Below are 14,692 nucleotides of genomic sequence, written 5' to 3' on the forward strand. Positions count from 1 at the left end.
CAGAGCAGGATTATTTGCTTTGATTTCTTTTCCCTAGCCCAAAGGCAGCTTACCACTTTTATTCTTCTCATAAAGTCAGGGAGAGAAAACATGAAATCAGAAGGATGGATGAAAATAACAGTATTAATCCAGAAGGAATGCCACAGTCAGCCTAATTGACAGTATCATCGATTTTAAGATAAAATATGAACTCCCTTTAACCTTTAAAGTTTCATACTATCTGTCTCTGACCTAGCATTTTAGCTTCATTGAACATTAGTCCCCTTGTCACATTCTACCATCCAGACAAAATAGCCTCTCTTTTCCTTCCATAGGAACCCCTCTCAGTTATTTCTTGTTTCCCCTCTTATTATTTCCCATCCTGTCCTATTTTCTTCTTACTGGCCATCCCCGATGCCTAGAATGCTCCTCCTCCACATTTCTATCTAATAGAATGTGTCTCTTTAAGTGTCTCCTCTTCTTTAAACTCAGAAGAAGAATTTGTTATCCAGTACAATCTGTTGAATTCAGGAAGTGACCACTCCTGGTCAGCCCAGTTGGGAAGCTAGCTTAGAAACTTTATTGGAGTGTTCTATTCATGTAGTTTTACTTGGAATCAAGGCATAGTGTCTTGCTTAAATAGTCAGTCTATGAAAATATTTCCTCCTGGTTCCCAAACGCCAGAATCGGGAATTGTACAACCCTAGTGAAAATTCAAATATGGTGTCCTCGTGTTGATCGTCACTAATTGGACTAATTCAGGCATCACCTTCTGCATGGTCTTTTCCCATTCCCCTCACCTGCTAGAATTGTTAGTCCCACTAACTTTGAATAAGTTTGCATTCATCTTATATTTATGCTGTATATATTTTATGTGCACTTATCTTCTCCCCCATTAGAAGATAGGGACATTGAAAGTAGAAATTCTTTAATTTTTTGTATTTGTAGCACCTCCCGGGTACCAAGCACTATGCTTGACACCAAGAAGGAAGCAATCCTTATTCTCAAGGAGCTTTACAAGATTTTAAAAAACATACTTATTATTTCAATTACATACATAATAAAGTATTGTCTACTAATAGTCATCATGGGAGTATAATTTACAATGAGTGCATCAACTATATGAAAATGATACTTCAAAAGTATTGGGACATATTTTTCCTAAGCACTTTAATCCTTTCCTGAAGTCTGGTTTATATTTTCATTTGTACCTGGTGTTCTTTTTCATATTAATATTAAGTTAATGACACTTTTATTTGTTATCTGCCTTCATCTTGCCACTGAAAGAAAAGCTGAAGAATTATAAGATTATTGAGGTTCCATATAAAATATTGTGAATTCTGAGAAGAAAGTTATAAAACTTTATTTTAAATTTCTCCTGTGAAGCCATTTAGCACAAAGTAAAGAGCATTCTATTCAAACCTTTCCAAGTGAACAAATATTGACCATAGAATCATGTAAGAGTTACTGGGATGGTACTATTTATTAGTTATTTTTTGTTCCACACCTCAGGAGAAACCTTTGCTGTTGAAAAATCAATCCTTATTTCCAGATATTAATTGACTAGGTTTTATGACTGTTCGTTGTCTCCCACCCAAGGCTCCTGTGGGACACGATAAAAGTACATTAATCCTAGACACCTAACTAAATTTTGACTTGAAAGTAATTATTTCCTTCCTTCATTAACTATTAGTTTCTTCTCTCAATAACACCGAGTACTGTTTCCTGTGCAAAACCCTAGGGCCCATGGTAGTACTTTCTGAATAAGTACAAAATGATCAGTGCCTTTAAACAGAGAACAATGAGTGTTTACCATTGCTTATCAAGTTTAATGAGTATTATGTCAAACAGTGACAGACATTTGAATGAAAATATCCTATATACCAATAGTTAGAACCATAAGACTACTTTTAGAGTAGTAAGGAAAATTACAATTTGACTGCACATTCAACTGCTCTTCCCTGAGGCACTGGTTTGTTCCTGACAGGTTCTTCTTAGATTTGGGACTTTTTATTTTCATTCTGACCTACAAAAATTTCAGTCTCCAATTTTTAGTTAGGCTCAGGGATCTATTACTGTTACAGATCTTGATGTAACATGGTATAATGAATAGACTATGTGTAACATTTTCTGACATCATTCCTTGGTAATGAATAAGACTACCTCATTATGGGAGGTGGGTGAAGGAGAAGAGAGTAGCAGAAAACCTTTGTTTCCTCATCTAAAGAATGGTTTAAATGACTGCCAGGGTCCTTTCTAACCCTTTCTTGATAATCTTGCCCTCAAACTTACAGTCAGAAGCTTAAGAGCAGCTGGATTTTGTCACCTTGGGGTCTTTTAGGATCCAGGTAACTCAGGGCCAATGTGAACTAGAGCAGATTTCCCATTTCTGTAAACCAATATATAATGAAAAAACCACAGAACTAGGAGTTGAGAGTTGAGATATAAGATCATGATTTTTACCAACTAACTATATCATCTTGTAAAGTTTCTCCCCTTCTTTGGACTTGAGTTTTCCCATTTGTCAAATGAGGATGTAAGAGTAAATTGTCCCTAAATTTTCTTTTAGCTCTAATGTTCTAAAATCTTTAGGACTGTGCTGAAACCAAACTGTTAATCTTTGCCACATTTTCTTCCTTCACTTTTTGTGACTATAAATACTTTTCTTATCTAACTGGCCCTAATGGATATTTTCTAAAAGAAAGAGTAGAGGTCATAGTCAAGCACTATGGTCCCAATTTTTCAAAAATCCCCTGCCTTCTGGGTTCTCTCTTCAACCTTTTTCCTTCCCCTTTGCCTCTATCTCCCACAAATATAGAGAAAAAAAGCAACTGGTCAAGTGTAAATAGCAGCAAGCTTGAGGTGTGGAATTTATTTTTTTATTTTGCATGTGGTTGATTTAAAGGTTTAAGTAGTCCATGATCAGAGGGAACTTTTCTCATGATAGTGATTCAGTGAAAATCAATTTTGATAACTTGCATTTGACTCCATTATGTGTCACATTCTACATTCATTTCTGTTATATGTCATATTCACTTTATTTTTCTTTTGCGTTGCTGCTTTTACCTGGGTGTCTTGGTGTCTTTCTGTAATTACTCTGTTCTTCCTACATTTTATATTTTGTTATTATCACAGTTTTCTGTTAAATCTAATTGATACCAGACACCCCACCACCAAGAAAAAAAGAAATGGGGAAGAGAGAAAATGTACCATAACTTGAAAAGCTAATTCATTTTTAATCTGAGAAGAGTTTATGGGGTTTTAAAAATAGTATTGAAAGGAACCAGGTGAAGATTTCTCAAAAAGTCTTTGAGATGGAGTAGGTCAGGCTTTAGGCCCAGGTTGCAGGCCTGTCACATGATTCCCAGGGGTCTGTAGAAGAATTAAGGTCAGAAGCTAGGTTCCAGCTTCAAGAAGTGGCAGAAAGTGACGCGACCCACAGGAAGCAGACAACATTGCTGATCATTGGTCAGTAATGGTTACTTCCTTTTTAGTCCATCCAGTGAAAAGACTTGGGTCTTTTGCTATTTAACCAGCTTTATTATTTCTGGCTGGCAAAGGTCAGGCACATGCTTGGGAGATGGGAGCTGATGTCTGACTGGGTATGTTTGGGCCTCTCCTTGCAATGACCAAATAAATGCTTTCTTTTGTATCTGAAGATATCTCTGATTAGTTAATTTGGGTAAAGGGGGATCTAGCACCCTTCCCACACATTATAAAAGCCCATACGGCTTAGTGTTGATATCGGCCTGGCCTGGAATCGGGAAGATCTGGACAAAAACTTGTAAATCATATATAAATAGTTGATGAATTGGAGAACTCCACACTGGGAGTTTCCCAAGTTTATGGAATATACATTGTGTGTATATATAGCATATGTGTACATACTCATATACATTTTACTGTCACATTGAAATTAAAAGTAATCATAGTTGATGTGATGTCCATGTAACATATATATATATATATATATATATATATATATATATATATGAAAGATAGATCATAAGCAAACATGTCTAATCCATTAATGTAAATTCAAGGGCAGTCACAATAGTTATAATATAAGAACTTAGCACTGCAGCAGTTCAAACATTATAACAGGGTGATAAGGAGAATAGATATTAGATTGAGATATTTGCTTTTATTGCTTTCTTAAGTGTTTCATACTGTAATATTCACTTATCAACTAAATTAGCCACGTGGAACACTTCTTCTCCCTTATCTCCAAATGGTTTAGGTATTTACTTTTAGAGTCATAGTAATAGTATAGTTCTATAGTTTCTTTCTTCTTGACTACTTTCCATGTTTCAGGGTAGGTAATTGCTACTTTATAGCCATTTTCTGAAAACTTCTTTCCATTCTTCTTCCTTAGCATGTTGTAACTTCACATATGTGGATTTTCCTAGTTAATGGGAATAGTCAAAATTGGTATATTTTTGGAAATTGTCTCTTTTACCGCTTTACTATTTTCAATATGTGATAGATATTCCATTGAGCTGATGTCCAAAGAGAAATTATAAAATTACAGATATTTATATTTAAGCAATATATGAAATATCTTTTATTTCATATTTGATTTAACTAATTTTTTTTTTCATTTTAATTTAGGATTTGCTGTCCCACATGCTTCACGTCGACCCACATCAACGGTATACTGCTGAACAAGTGTTAAAACACTCATGGATAGCGTGTAGGGACCAGTTACCGCATTATCAGCTCAACAGGCAAGATGCACCACATCTAGTAAAGGTAAAATAACTATTTTAAAACTCTTTTAATATTTTATATCTGTACTGTCAATACACTGACTATACAGTAAGGTAATTATCTAAATTGATATTTTAATAGCTAAAATAGCTAAACAAAATTGAGGAATTTTAAAAATTTCACACTGTTATTTTCAACCATAAACCTTAGATACTTCCTAACATTCTTTAGTTTTGCTTTTCCATATGATGAAAGAAAAGTTTCCTATCTTCCCCTGCCTCACCTAAAAGAACATACTTTTGTTTTATTTTCAATATGTCTGGTAGTGGATGGTAACACTGTTTATTGACACAACTGACATCTAGTGCTTCTTCCTTCTAGTATAATTGTAGACTATCTTCCATTGTATACAGTATTAGAATAAAAGATATCATGGGGAAAATCTACAGTGTTAATGACACAAAAGTAGTGAAGTGACCTGCCTAAAAACAGAAAATCTTCCCTATGATTCTTTTATGTATTTGTTCCAAAATTGAACTTTATTTTTAGCTTGTTGTTTTGTTTTATTTAAAAAAAAAAAAAAACCTCTTCATTTTGACTGTTTTTGGGTCTTGTCATATCTTTTGAAGTCTACTGCTCAGCCTAGATATCAGCTGGAAAGGAACAAAAAAGGAACAGAGAGTACGAGATTGATGGTATTCTAGTGGCAGAGTAGAGAGTTGTGTGAATCCCCTTTTGGTCAGAGGCACAGGTCCTTCATGAAAGAATTCATGAACCCGAAATCTGTTTGTGGCAAAGAGAAGTTTATTGGCACTGCAGAAGTCAGCTTTGCTAGGAGACTGACTTCCTCAGTGGCAAGATCCTAACAGAGAAATAGCAAAAGGTTTTTCATTGAGAAGAGGGTCTCTTCACAGCCGGCAGGAGTCCTGGCAGGCAGCTATGCCAAGGCAAGGCATAGTCGAGCTTTGGACATTCTGCAAAGAAATGAGTTTAAAATTGCCCTTTAATAGGAAATCTGAGACTGAAGTTCCCAGTTGAAAAGAAAGCCAGTGTCCCCAGGCCTAGATACTTATCAGTATCAGGCCCAGATCTCGCAGTTGAATGAAAATCACTTTGAAGGTTTTAGGGTTTGCTGAATGAGGGTGCAACTCCCCAAAAGATCAATAAGGAGTGTTTTGCCCAAGATTTCCAATTGAATGATACCGGTCTGGAAAATATGCCTCTTCCTACACACTCTGGAGCCTGGGAGACCCCAATCTCTCTTCTTTTGCAGATCAAAGAAGACATAGTTTCAGTGATTATTTTGCACAATTTTCACAGAGTTCACTCACATCAATATTTCAGAAGATGAAAAGATCTAGGCTCAAAACCAATAGCAATTTATCTAGAAAAACTGTTGATAATTCTACAGGGGGGAAAATGGGCCTTTAACAATGAAAGGACTTCCAAGTATTCTTGATGCAAAGACAAGAGTTGAGTAGAAAATTTACATGCAAACCCAGGAGTCAGTAGAAGAATAAAAAGGAATTAAAGAACCGTAGAAATATACAGAGGAAGCAGATTTTAAAAATCTGATTCTCCCAAAGACTAGGTGTGTCATCATAAAAACGTGAAACTGCTCTTAAGACTACTAAAATGAATTTATCGAGGTCAGACTGTAATAAAGACACAGAATCAATCCTCTGTAAACCCAGTGGAAATAAATGCTGCACTTGATTAATCTTGATCACAAATTATTGGATTTAGGTAGCTACAAAAATCAAAACTTTCTTGAAATGCTGGGGAAATTATTTTTACAAGTTTTTGGTTTCATTTAATCAAAGAATCCATTTTAAGGGGAATCACAAAAGGTATCTTCCAGAAGGGGAGATTTTAGCTGGAACTTGAATCTAGGAGACAGAGATGAAGAGGGAGAGAATTCAAGCATGAAGGACAGCCAGTGAAAATACTCAGCCAGGAGATATAGGTATCTTGGGGCAGATGCTGTAAGGAGGCCCATATCACTGGATCACCGAATACCTGAGAGGAATAAGGTATAAAAAGACTGGAAAGGTAGGAGGGACCCAGATTATGAGATGCTTTGAGTCACAAACAGAAGATAGATTTGATCCTGGAGATGAAAGGGAGCCTCTTTTACATATAACTGGGGAAAATAAAAATATTGAATATTTTTAAAAATAAATTAAATTTTAAAAAATATTAGGCAGGGTTGTCCACTGACAGGGTGTGTGTGTGGGAACCAAAGGACATTTGAGTGGGGAGGAAAGAGTCTGGAAGAGCCTCTGTAATGGATTCAAAGCAATATTGTTTGTGATTTTTTTTTCGCCAGCTTTATCCAGCAGTACATGAGAAGGAATGTATGCAGAGAACAGTGGTAATGATCTAAGGCTGAAACTTTGGCAAGATCTGTAGTAGGATAAGGGACACAGAACTTAAGAGAAGAGGACAGGGTAGAGTTGAATGGCTCCTCAATAGGCCATAATGATGAAGAGACTAAGAATGATGGCCTGGAAAAGAATTAAGGACTGAAAGGATTGGAGGTCACAGTGAGGAAGAATAACATAATTTGTGGTTGCAAGGCAGAGAGAGGAGTAGGATGACAATAGATTGTGTTCAGAAAGGAGAATTTCAGAGTTTATGAAGTACAGTTTTTTTTAATGAAGCTTTTTATTTTCAAAACATATGCAGAGATAATTTTTCACTATTGACTCTTGCAAAACCTTGTATTCTAATCCTCCCCTTCCCTGTATCCCTTCCCTTAGATAGAGAGTAATTCAATATATGTTAAGCATGGTAAAAATATATGTAAATATAACATATGCATACGTATTTATACAATTATCTTGGTGCACAAGAAGAATCAGGTCAAAAAGAAAAAAAAAATGAGAAAGGAAAAAAAATTCAAGCAAACCACAACAAAAGAGTGAAAATGCTATGTTGTGACCCACCCTCAGTTCCCACAGTTCTCTCTCTGGGTATCGATGGCTCTCATCATCACAAGATCATTGGAACTGGCCTGAATCATTTCATTGTTGAAGAGGGCCACATCCATCAGAATTGATTCTCATATAGTCTTGCTGTTGCTGTGTATAATGATCTCCTGGTCCTGCTCATTTCACTGAGCATCAGTTCCTGTAAATCTATCCAGGCCTCTCTGAAATCATCCTGCTGGTCATTTCTTACAGAACAATAATATTCCATAATACTCATATACTACAATTTATTTAGCCATTCTCCAATTGATGGGAATCTGCTCATTTTCCATTTTCATGCCACTATAAAAAGGGCTGCCACAAACACTTTTGTACATGTGGGTCCCTTTCCCTCCTTTAAGATCTCTTTGGGATATAAGCCCAGTAGAAACGCTGCTGGATCAAAGGGGATGCACAGTTTGATAACTTTTTGAGCATAGTTCCAGACTTCTCTCCAGAATGGTTGGATCCGTTCACAGTTCCACCAACAATACATCAATGTCCCAGTTTTCCCACATCCCCTCCAACATTCATCATTATCTTTTCCTGTCATCTTAGCTAATCTGAGAGGTGTGTAGTGGTATCTCATGAGTTGTCTTAATTTGCATTTCTCTGATCAATAGTGATTTAGAGCACCTTTTCATATGACTAAAAATGGTTTCAAGTTGTTCATCTGAAAATTGTCTGTTCATTATCCTTTGACCATTTACATGAAATACAGTTGAATTTAAATTCAGTTCATACTGAGTTTTAAATAAACCTTCCTGTTAAAACTAATTGTTCCTAATTTTTTGCTGTGTAGTAGCAAAGAAAATACCTAATTCCTCTTCCAAAAAACAATCTTTCAAATGTTTAAAAACAATTCTCATGCTCCCAGGGTTCTTTTAACCAGATTAAATCATCTTTTCCATCATTCCAATTCTTTATATAGTTTCTCTCCCTGCATCTTTTGGGTCTTTACATGCAGTAGGTACTTAATAAGTGCTTGTTGAATAGAATTGTTTTGGTTATTATATTTCTATTTGTGTACATTGAGGTCAGATTCCATTCCAAGGGTTCAAATACAGGCTTGATAACAGACAGTGTTAGCACCATCCTAATTCAATTTATAAGGTCATCACTGGGACTTGGGTTCTTAACCTGGAAACTGTGATTTTAAAAAGTTTGATAGTTATATTTCTTTCTTTTGGGAAAAAAAAAAGATGGCAGTAGTCCTAGACAAGAGTTGAAGGCCTATCCTAGAGCCAAAAAGTGGGAATGATAAGAGGGAATTAATTTGAGAAACATTGTAAAGGTGGATTTCACAGGACTTGAGAGATTGATTGGATGTTAGGATAAGGGGAAAGAAGGAATCTAAAATGACTAGACTTTTGATGAATTAACAGAAATAGAGATGTTTAAGAAGGTTATGGTTTACTTTTCATATAATAGGCTATTGCTTATTGAATTTAATTGAATTATTTTAGTTTAGCACAATAAAATTTTATTTTAGCACAACACATTTGGTATGCAATTAAGAAAACTGGAAAAAAAACAAATTAAAAGCCTCTAATTATACACCAAATTGGAAATTTGAAAAACTAAAGATAAGATTACTAAAACTGAATGTAAGAAAACTATTGAATAATAAATACAACTAGAGGTTGGCTTTATGGGAAAAAAAGAATAAAATAGATAAACCATTTGTTAATATAATTTAAAATGGTTAGGAGGGAACCAAATTACTAATATCAAAAATAAAAGGGTAAATATAGCACTAAGGAGGATGAAATCAAAGCAATTCGTAGGCATTATTTTACCTAATTAATAAATAAATTTAGCAATCTAAGTGGAATGGAAGAATACTTACAAAAACATAAACTGCTTATATTAATAAAAGAGAAAATAGAATATCTGAAAAAGCCATAACTGAGCTACCTAAGAAAAAAGTATCAAGACCAGATGGATTTACAAGTAAATTCTATCAAAAATTTAAAGATTGACTAATTCTAATATTAAATTATTTGGAATAATAGGCAAAGACTGAGTCCTTCCAAAGTCCTTTTATAAAATAAATATGATGCTGGTGCCTGATGCAGGAAGAAAAAAACCAGAGAAAGAAAATTATAGACTAATTTCATTAATGTACATGTATGCAAAATTCCTAAATAAAAAGTACTAGCTATGAAACTACAGTAATATATCACAAAGATTATACATGGTAATCAAGTGGTATTTATATCAGGAATTCAGGGGTGGTTTTACATAAGGAAAGCTATATAAGCATAACTGACCGTGTAACAAAAATCATAGGATTATATCAATAGATGCACAAAAAGCTTTTGACAAAATACATCACTCCTTAAAAACACTTGAAAGTATAGGTATAAATGGATTTTTCCTTAAGATGATAGTCTACTTAAAACCATCAGAAAGCATTATTTGTAAGCTAGTAGTCTTCCCAAACAGGAGGGAAACCCTTAGGATGCCCATTATCACCAATATTATTCAGGATTGTATTAGAAATGCAAACAATAACAATGCAAGAAAAGAAAAATGGAAGGAATCAGAATGGACAGTGACATAATAAAACTCTGGTCTTTTTTTTATAATAATAGCTTTCATTATTTGCCTTTGCAAAATTTTGTATTCCAAATTTTTCTTCCTCCTTCCTTCACCTCTCCCCCAGACCACAAGCAATCCAATATAGTTTGAACATGAGCAGTTCTTCTAAGCATATTTCCCTATTCATCATGCTGTGTAAGAAAAAGGAGGAAAAAATAGAAGAAAGAAAAAAAAAACAATTTTGGGAGAGATGTGGAACTTTAAATTTATCCAGTTATTTTTGAGAATAATCTAAAATTATGCTCAAAGAGTTATAAAACTGTGAATATGCCCTTTGACTCAGCAATACCACTATTAGATCTGTTTCCAAAAAAATTAAAACAAAAAAGAAAAGAACCTGTATTTTCTAAAATATTTTAGCAGTTCCCTTTGTGGTGATAAAGAACTGGGAATTGAGAGGCCCATCATTTGAGGAATGACTAAACAAGTTGTGATATATTATTGTGCTATAGGATACTACTGTGTTATAAGAAATCATGAGCTGGTTGATTTTAGAAAAAAAAACATAGTCTGACATTGAATAATGAAAAGTGAAATAAACAGAACCAAGAGAATGTTGTATACAGTAACAAAAGTATTCAAAGAACAACTGTGAGTGACCAAGTAGTTCTGAATATTGTAAATACTCATTTTTTTGAGTATTATAAATACTTGAATACCTGTGAACGAAGATGCTGTCCACTTCCCGAGATAGAACTGATAAGGAGTAGAAGTATACATGATATGGTTTTTATATAGTTATAAATCTGTGTCTCAAATGGTGGCCTTCTCTAGAGCAACGTGGGGAAGAAAGGAAAAAAATTAAAAATTAAATTTAAAAAAAAGAATTATTTCAGCTTTGGACATGTTGAGTTTGCAAGACGGACAAGACATTTAGAGGATGACGTTCAGCAAGCAGAAGGAAATTCAAAGTGTAGGAGAAAACACAGTTCATAAGATCAGGATTTGGGGTAGTCATACAGATGGAAATGGTCACTGAAGTCATGAGAATGAAGTTGCCTTTGAGGTTAGAGTGATGAAAGAGAAACTGACTTGACAAGGTAATAGGGAATGTGATCAAGAGCTCAGGTGGAAAGAGGGCATAGCCTTGACAAGGAAGGAAGCATTTTCAGAGATATGTTCAAAATAGGAGGGAGTTCATAAAGACATGGAAAAATTTTGACACAGAGAGAAGTTGAGGGAGGTCGGTCTCCTCAGAGCTAGTGAGATTATTACCAGAGTGAGAGGAGCATGGAATAATTTCTGTGTAGGAGATAGGAATAAAACAAATGTTTGGTATCTGAAGTTATTAGCATGAATTTGTAATGGTCCCAGCAAAGTTTGTGAACTTTGCATAACTCTTGGGAGAATGAGGGGAGAAAGAGCAAAGCTGTGGATTGGCAAGTTGAGGATGACTGTAAGATCAAGGTATCATAGGATTCTGAGGTGATAGGGTGCATATCATTGAAATTATTTAATTGTAGGGTTGCTGTTAAATAGGAAACTAAGTGAAGCTAGAATGGGGGTGATTAAGATAACGGCAATGTAGAGGGACTGAAAGGTCATGGGGAAGATGGAAGAGCAAGTTCAGCAGAATAAAGGGAAATAATGTGGTCAGAGAGAAAATTTTTGACAACTCAAGATGTTGGAGGTGAAGAAGTGATGAGACTGAAGGTACCTAAGTGCTGGCTGGTGGGCGACTGAAGTTGAATAGGGACATTAGCCAAAAAATTGTGGAATTCACATGGGGAGGGTGACCAATGTGCAAGTGTCAGACTTAGTGAGGATAACAGCAGGAGATGGAGGGAAAGAGCAGACCAGGGCTATGGGAGGACACCTTTTGTTCTCACTCAAATATCACCAATAATCTAATACAAGATTTACTTCTTTGTGTCAGCATTCTTTCAGATTGTGATGTTTTTCTGTTATTTCAGGGAGCGATGGCTGCTACATACTCTGCACTGAATCACAAGACCTTTCAGCCAGTCTTAGAGCCTGTCGCTGCTTCGAGTTTAGCTCAACGGAGGAGCATGAAAAAGCTAACATCCACAGACTTGTAAGATTGCCAAACTGGAGGAAGGGAAAATCTGAGGAATGGCTCTCTCTTCTCTCTACCTAATCAGTGATCAAAAACATATATATAGTTTTCTGCTACACTACTTGAAAATTCTGTATGAGTCCTTTTTTTAGAAAAAAATTTTTAAAAATCACCACAGGTCCATAAAATTCATACGATGTTGTTTTGCAGCAGTGTCTGTGTGTTTAAGTTAAACACTAGGGTATGATGAGACCCTAAAGAATCCCTGCAAACTGACCTCTTAAAAATTTGTTCCAGCTGTGGATATGTTATTAATGACTTCTCTGGTTTGGGGGCAACCATTTCCAATGACCAGGTTGCACATAAAGATGTATAATGCCAAACAGTATCCATATATATATTTTAGCATTGACCCCTGCTAGAAAACTTTTTTTTTGGTTTGTGTCATTTTAAACAAGTATAGAAACTTGTCATTTTCCACAATCAGTGGGCTCCATTTAACTCTCTGTAGCTGCCAAAGTACAGACTTGGCAGTTTGGTGCCTGCTCAAACCACATTAGTGCTAGTGTGAGAATCTCCCAGTAGACCCGGTGCGAAGGCTTAACACAAGGATTGGCTAAGACAGGACATGCAGTTTACATCTCTGCATGTTATCTGGTCAAGTCAAGTCGGTGAGTGATTTCATCTAGATGTAAGGGTGTCCATCAGATTTTGTAAAATTTAGATCTAATTGGGGGCTTTCTAGGAAAACCAGAGACTCCTTTTCCCTCCCTCTTCTTCTCTTCCCTTCCCCCTACCCAGAGTCTGTCATCCATGGTGTAATATATTAAATACAATTCACACTTTGAGAATATGAGTCTAATATTGCCATTGACTTGGCTATATGTTACTCCTACTTAACCAGTCAGATTCAATCATTACCTGCCCCCTTTACACATGAATCACACTGCTGTTCTTCTGACAGCCCTGTGCTTTGGATTGCTGTACTCCATGGTGATCTCCCTGAAATGTATGGTAATTGAACTGACATTTTAGTGTAGTACTTGTGCACTTAGCACATGTGAAATAGTGTGCATTTCAGTAAACTTTAGAAAATATTATGTAATAGTTTAAATTTATTAGGGTGAATAGCATATTAAATAAGAAATAACATTAGTGGTCAACATCTAAATTTGAGCATATTTTAAAGTCAGATTTCATCAAAAAGCCAAACCAGTCTGAGATCATTGAATTGATGATTCAGAACCACTTCTATAGTAGGTATTGTTTTCTCTAAGTGAAGGACTCTATAAATAATGGAAAAAATAATTAAAAGAAACATTTTAAGGTAATGCCATAATTACTATAAACTACTGGCAGAAGGAACTCATGAATGTAAACTGGGGGATATTCAGATTTTGCTTTGTGAATATCTGTGAACTACTTGTGTGTGCTAGGAGTACTGTTTGCTGTGTGTGTTAATTTTATTCAGTTGAGACCAGGAAATCTATTTCTGCGTGCAGAAATATGCCATTTTAGCTCGGAAGACTTGGAGGTTTGGTATTTAATAAAAGAAAACATATTCTTTTCATTATATAATTGATATATACCCAGTGCACCAAGATCTGTTTCTTGAGTGTGATGTGTGAACGTTTGTATCTCTTATATTGAATTGTCTATTTGAAATACTTGAAAGACATTAAAGAGCATCTAATGCCACATGGAATACATCATTTAGAAATAGTTATACTGGTGTCTATCTGGTGGCTTTTCCTGTCCCAGTTTGGCTTTTTCTTCTCTCATTTTGTTTTGTTACTGGAAGTGCTTGCATGTGACAACTGTCTGTTCATATCTTCCAACTTATTACCTACCTTGTCATCATCTTATTTGTCCTGTTAGGTCATCATCCTATCAGAATTGATAACAAAAATTCAAAGGTACAGATTTGGTGTTGGATTTTCAGAACTTTTAAAGATCTGTTGTCTTACATATTTCTCTAGTAATAAAATCTGGGGAAGTGAGATTGGGAAATGAATGGAAATTGTGCTAAAACTTGTCAGTTTTCCATAGGCAATCTTTTCTTTCAAAAGGAAAAGGGAAAAAAAATGTTATTTTATGAAATCTTATTTTATAGCCAGAAGGACCATGGTATACAATCCTTCTATTTTTTAAGGTACACAGTCCCTGTTGACACTTTATAAAGGACAGAAAGATAACCTGATGGATGTGCCATTTTCTACCGGTTAAATTGCCAAAAGTATCCTTGTCAATTCAGACCTGCTAGCCTCCCAGTATGAAGTCTGAACTAAGATTTCACTTAGAACTCATTTTGTAGAAGGAGAGCCAGGCAGGGATATCATTTATTTTACTTCCACAAATAGGAATTGAAAGATGCATTTGAGTGGCAAGGGTTTGACAGGACATGGTTTTT

At 35.3% G+C, this 14,692-nt stretch overlaps 1 protein-coding gene across 1 annotated transcript in view; it reads left to right on the plus strand.

Moving 5' to 3' along the window:
- RPS6KA6 (ribosomal protein S6 kinase A6) overlaps positions 1-12,442 on the plus strand; it is a 96,274-nt gene extending 83,832 nt beyond the window's left edge. The window contains 2 exon segments of the mRNA XM_074278137.1: positions 4,591-4,731; positions 12,179-12,442. Of these exon segments, the coding sequence (XP_074134238.1) occupies positions 4,591-4,731; positions 12,179-12,304 (267 nt within the window). The 3' untranslated portion in view covers positions 12,305-12,442.
- Positions 12,443-14,692: the final 2,250 nt, after the last annotated feature.

The sequence above is a fragment of the Sminthopsis crassicaudata genome, chromosome X (genome assembly GCF_048593235.1).
Source record: "Sminthopsis crassicaudata isolate SCR6 chromosome X, ASM4859323v1, whole genome shotgun sequence".
Classification (NCBI taxonomy): Eukaryota; Metazoa; Chordata; class Mammalia; order Dasyuromorphia; family Dasyuridae; genus Sminthopsis; species Sminthopsis crassicaudata.